This window comes from Nanorana parkeri, unplaced genomic scaffold (genome assembly GCF_000935625.1).
Source record: "Nanorana parkeri isolate BGI_ZX_2015 unplaced genomic scaffold, ASM93562v1 scaffold71, whole genome shotgun sequence".
Taxonomy (NCBI): Eukaryota; Metazoa; Chordata; class Amphibia; order Anura; family Dicroglossidae; genus Nanorana; species Nanorana parkeri.
In genome coordinates this window covers 2,079,097-2,084,950 of record NW_017306339.1, presented here as the reverse complement: position 1 = coordinate 2,084,950, position 5,854 = coordinate 2,079,097, and the positions used below count along the sequence as shown (strand labels likewise).

General features: G+C 45.8%; 1 protein-coding gene across 2 annotated transcripts; it reads right to left on the bottom strand.

The window, feature by feature from the left end:
- Positions 1-478: 478 nt before the first annotated feature.
- ZIC2 (Zic family member 2) lies at positions 479-4,581 on the bottom strand. Of its 2 annotated transcripts, XM_018576623.1 has the most exons (4): positions 4,369-4,581; positions 3,445-4,293; positions 2,117-2,280; positions 479-1,029 (listed from the first exon to the last, which is right to left on the bottom strand). In XM_018576623.1, exons 1-4 carry the CDS (start codon positions 4,568-4,570, stop codon positions 829-831), a joined length of 1,416 nt encoding a protein of 471 aa, XP_018432125.1. In that variant the 5' UTR covers positions 4,571-4,581; the 3' UTR covers positions 479-828. The 2 variants fall into 2 exon arrangements, with proteins under 2 accessions (XP_018432125.1, XP_018432124.1); XM_018576622.1 differs by having other exon boundaries at positions 3,445-4,581.
- Between the last annotated feature and the right edge of the window lie 1,273 nt (positions 4,582-5,854).

Sequence of the window (5,854 nt, the reverse complement as noted above, 5' to 3'; positions counted from 1 at the left end):
TAGTGTTTCCTCTGTAGTAAGTTAATACCATAATTTAATTACAAATGGATAAATATGGTAGGGAATATTTACAGGAGGAAGGCAGCTAATTATGGACTGCACAACGTTTAATCCCCCCTTCCCCACGGTCTCTCAAACAGTCACCAACAAAACTGAACTTGAGAAAGCACAAAAAACGTCACGTGAAACAGAAAATGACATTCACAAGCCTGTGTAAAAATGACTGCCTGCTGGAACTTGAAGAAAGAGTAGAGACTTTGGCACGGAGTTTTATTATTTCCCAGCCCAGTTGCATGAAAATTTACAATCATGTTTCCTCTAGAAGAAAAAAAAAAAAAAAAAAAAAAAAAAAAAGGGACACAATACCAATAGCACAATACACAAAGGAAAATACAAAAATAAAAATTAGGGGAAGAAAAAAAACCCTCCTTCGCTGTATTTTTAGATTGATGAATTAAGATAAAGTCCTGCACTTGTTATGTGGAGCCGTATTTACAACCGAATAAAACCTCTATACAACAATTATCATTTAAAATGTCCTCCACCTCAGTCAAGAGAAGTGAGCTATGTACATGTGACAGGGGTAATAATGGAGGGGAGGGCAGAGTAAAATCATGTGCTCTTCTTTAGGGTAAAAGGATGGGAGAATAAATAGATTCTATCGGGTTCACTCTCTCTCTTTATGCCTCATTTCTAGGATTGTGCAGTATTTAATCCTTCCCAGGAATGTCCACTTGGCCGTGTAGGGATAGGAGTAGCTGGTGAACGTGGAGTGCTGCATTGTCTCTGGTGGCCTCCGAGGGGTCCCACAGGAGCCAGCTATGCCCCCTACACGTACCATTCATTGAAGTTTGACGAGAGGGGCCCCGCAGCGCCGCTGGCTACACTGTGCACTGCGGCCGTTGTGGGGGACAGGTTGGCACTTTGTGTCTCCGTGTTGGGTGACACCAGGCCTGGAGGAGTCGAAGACTCGTAGCCGGAGCTGGCAGCTGGAGACGACTCGGAACCTTGTGGGGAAGCCTCGTGCACCTAGAAGAGGACAGAAAAACGTCAGTCCGGGTTCATCAGGAGTGGAGAATACCATACAAACGGGATAGGAAATAGGTTCAGTCAGTACTGTTTAATCGCCTATATTAAGGACTGTTCTATCCGGTCCATCAATCAGAATAGGTGATACTACTAGCTACCTATTACATCAGAATAGCTGATGCTACTGGCTACCAATTAATCAAAATAGATGATGCTACTGGCTACCGATTAACCAGAATAGGTGATGCTACTAGCTACCGATTAACCAGAATAGGTGATGCTACTAGCTACCGATTAACCAGAATAGGTGATGCTACTAGCTACCGATTAACCTGAATAGGTGATTAACCAGAATAGGTGATGCTACTAGCTACCGATTAACCTGAATAGGTGATGCTGCTAGCTACCGATTAATCAGAATAGGTGATGCTACTAGCTACCGATTAACCAGAATATGTGATACTACTAGCCATTTACTAATTAGTATAGGCGATGCTACTAGCCATTTACTGATTATTCAAAATCGGTTATAATACTTGCTACCGATTCATCAGAATAGATCATACTACAAGCTAATTAACAGATCAAAATAAGTGATGCTACTAGCTACCTATCAGAATAGATGATGCTACCAGTCATTTACCGATTAATTTAGAATAGGTGATACTAGGCCATTTGCCGATTAAGAATCGGATAAAAAAAAAAAATAGCTGTAAAAGTGTGCAAAGGAAAACACCAATTCATCAAATTAGGTGACGCTGCAAGCTTTTTACTTTTATGCTACTGAGCTTTTATCTATTAATAAAAATAGGTGATGTTATTAGCGATTTCCCATTTAATTAAGATAGGTGATGCTACTGGCCTTGTACTGATGAATTAACATCGGTGATACTAGCCATTTACCGATGAAAATTTGGCGATGATACTGACATCTTGCTATACTATTAATTATTTTCCGATCAAATAGGTGTCAATACTATACCATTGGCTATGTCTAGAGTAAAGGCTGACTGGATCTAGCATTTGTATAGGGGGATTAGCAGAATGAGGCAGGGAAGCGTGTTGGTAACTGATGCAGGCCCTTTACCTTCATGTGTTTCCGCAGAGAGCTGGGGTGAGTGTATGACTTGTCACACATCTTGCAAAGGTAGGGCTTGTCCGAAGTGTGAACGTGCATGTGCTTCTTTCTGTCACTGCTGTTCGCGAATCTTCTGTCACAGCCTTCAAATTCACACTGGAAAGGCTTCTCCCCTGAAAATAGACAATTCAGCCATTATAGACACATCCACACCACTGCAACATTACAATCAGATGACAAATCTCGGTGGTGTTTCAACAAATCCAGCTTGAAAACTATAAAAGCACACAGATGTAATACTGCAGCTCATTTCCTCAAGCAGTTTAGTAAACGATACGAGTTGAATTCAAGGTCGGATTGCCTCCCAACAGTTTGGAAATAGATGCTAATTGTTTATTCATTTGCAAACAGTTTAGGAGGAGATTGTTCTGCTGCTGCTTCCAGGTGGGGTAAACAAGCGCCTTGTAAAGGGCTAAAGATATTTAAAATGCCTTCATTTGATTTTCACAGCCAGTCCCTTCCCCCTCTCACTACATATCCAAATGTTATGTTGTTTGGAGCAATTTAGAGGTGTGATAACTCAAATATCCTCCATTTGGAGGGAATCCACTTAGCATTAAATTCCATTAGCACCTAAATTGTTTTTAAGCGACATCTGTTCAGATACTACCAGTTGTAATGTAGACTTTCCATGCTAAGAAATGCCCTTAATTTTAAACCTTGTTAAATCTCGTCTCACACCAACAATCAATCCTAAACACATCGGCCTCACATGTCTTTTTTATTTCCATGATAGTAAATGTTTACAGAAACACTAGCCGAAAAAGGTGTTATATCGGCTTTAGAAATTAATACCAAAAGTAAACTCGATCAAGAATTTCTGAAAATTATATATATATATATAATTTTCAGAAATTCTTGGTGGGTTTTTGATAAATCACCGTAATACATTTAGCAACAAATAAGCTGTATGTGATAAACCCATTATTTCACACGGAAACCGGTATTAAAGCAATAATTAGCATTAGGCATACCTACATAAAGAAATAAGAATCAGCGTGAATATATGTACTAAATCTCTACTACCGGAGTGTATACTAAAAAGAAACGGCCCAGCAGAAGCCTGGCAATCCCAGACACATACATCTGATGGCTGATGATCGGGATAGACATGATGGTAGGTACAGGTAGGATTAAGCAATAAACTTGACAACTATCTGAGCGAGGATCAGCATATGTTAGGATGTGGAATCGCCCAGACAGAGTAGAATTTACACAGCGATTTTTCTCATGGTGTGTGCATTGTTAGTAAACAGATCCCTTATGGGGAAACCTACCTGTATGAGTCCTTTTGTGGATTTTGAGGTTTTCTGATCGGGCAAAGACCTTGCCACATCCAGGGAAGGGGCACGGGAAAGGCTTCTCCCCTGTGTGAACTCTGATGTGGTTGACCAGTTTGTATTTGGCTTTGAATGGTTTTCCCTCCCTGGGACATTCCTCCCAGAAGCAGATGTGGTTGCTCTGCTCGGGGCCCCCTACATGCTCCACAGACACATGGGTGACCAGCTCGTGCATGGTGCTGAAAGTCTTATTGCAGCTTTTCTTGGGGTTACTAAGTTGTTCGGGGTCGATCCACTTGCAGATGAGCTCCTGCTTGATGCATTGTTGTCTCATGTACCTGAAGAAGGCCCCCGGGTGGTGGTGGTGGTGATGATGGTGTGCAGCCATGTTCATGCCCATGTTCATGGGCCCATACTGGTTGTGCAGTTGTGCAGCAGTGTAGGGGTCCCCCCTGGGGCTGGACACCTGGCGGTACTGATCTGTCCTGCCGAAAACCTCACCGTGTAGCCCCAACCTCATTTGTCCACCGAGAGCGTTTTGGGAGGCTGCGGCATGTTGCTCGTGGATCCCGGGGAACAGCAGGTGGCTCTGTGGGTGCTCCCCATGTGGTAGCTGGTGATGGTGGGGGTGATGGTGCAGGCTGCCTGCTGGGGGCCCGAATAAGCCATGCTGGCCCCCTCCTGCAGCTGCAGTCCCCTCTGCAAAGCCGCGTCCACGGAATAAGAAGTCTCTTGGGCTATTGAACGCGGCGCCGGTGTAAGCGGCATGCGGAGCCAGGGCAGAGGCGGGGTAGCCAGACTGGGAAGTGAAGGCTGAGCTTTGCCCCGGCGGGGACAAGTCGTGGGGTCCACTGCTCCCTCCAACCCCAGAGGAGCCGCCTCCACCTCCGCTGCTGCCACCGTTGCCTCCTCCAGAGCCTCCGCCAGGGTTCAGCTTGAAAGCCCCCATGTGCGCCGGTTCCACGAAGCTGTTCTGCGCCAGGCTTAGCTCCCTCTCCTGCATCTCCGCAGCAGCTGCCGCCGCCGCTGCCACCGCAGCGTGATGGTGGTGGTGATGGTGGTGATGCCGGGCAAACGTGCCCACGCCCAGGGCCGGGAACTGAGGGCCAGCGTCCAGCAGCATCTCCCGGTCAATTCAAAGTCTCTAATGGTCAATGGAGGTTTGTCAGTCACCTGTCTCGATCAAGGCAATGGACACTCTTCAAAAAGCCTCTGCTGGGTGAGATCAGCCACAGATAAAGCTGAACAATCGCATTAAAACAATTGACATATATCCAGGTGTACCGCAAACACCATATTACAAGAGTCCGTGCAGCCTGTCCATAGCGATCGGTAGCGTCCTGAGCTCAGTGCAATGTGCATCCAAATCTCCCTCCTCCTTGTCCCCGCTCGATGTGCCTCTCAGTCGGGGAACTCGGCTCAGATTCCCCCCAGATGAACGATCGGGCAGCAGATGCTCCTCTCTCTCCTCTTCTTCTTTCTTTAAGTTGCTGCTAAGGGTGGTGGGAGGAGGGGAGTGAGAGGAGGAGGGATCCTAGGAAGCTTGGGAAGGAGGAGGAGGAGAGGGGGAGGTAAAAACACAAACAAGCAAGAAAAGAAAAGTGATCTGAGTGAACGTGGAGCGGCTCACAGGCAAGGCAGCCAAACACTGGCCGGTAATCGGGGAGATCCTGAGCTTCTCATTGTCCGCAGAGCAGTTTTCCTCCTTCCCGTAGCTTTTGTTTGCGTTTCTATTCAGTAGAGTTGGTTAGTGTGGGGCTTTTGTTGTGGTGGCGGCTTTATGTTTTGTGTGTGTGTTTTTTTTTTTGTTTTTTTTTAGTTGTTCTCTCGTCACCCTTATCACAACCCCTCCTCTGCTGTCTGCGCTACTCTCTGACTGGACTGGCCTCCACACTCACCAACGCCCCCTTTAACAGCTGCCCGGCCGTGCTCTGCCCGCTCTCCTATTGGCTGATCCCACTGGAGACATGTTCGGAGCTCTTCCCAAGTGTCCTGCCAATCACAAGCCCCGCCCCTCCCTCACTCCCTCCCACCCCTCCGGCTGTGGGCACATGATGCTCTCCATCGATTAGTGGTGGCCCAGCATTGCTTTTATTTCCCTGTCATAGAATAAAAAAACAAACCCACACTCAATGAATTTCCTGGGTACGACCCAGACATGGAACGTTAGCAGGCGATACAAATAAAGAGATAGCTGGTTGTGCAGACACCTAGAGATCAGGTTCAAATGTGACCATTAAATATTGCTAATTCTTTGCAACATTGTATTATGTGTATCACAACAAAATGGTGTGACAACATTTAATTTAATGTAATGCATCTTCATTGTGAATGAATCAAATATATGAAGGTGTCAGGAAATCGGGAATTCCAATCCGTGCCTGGAATTGATATCTGGAAGGAACAG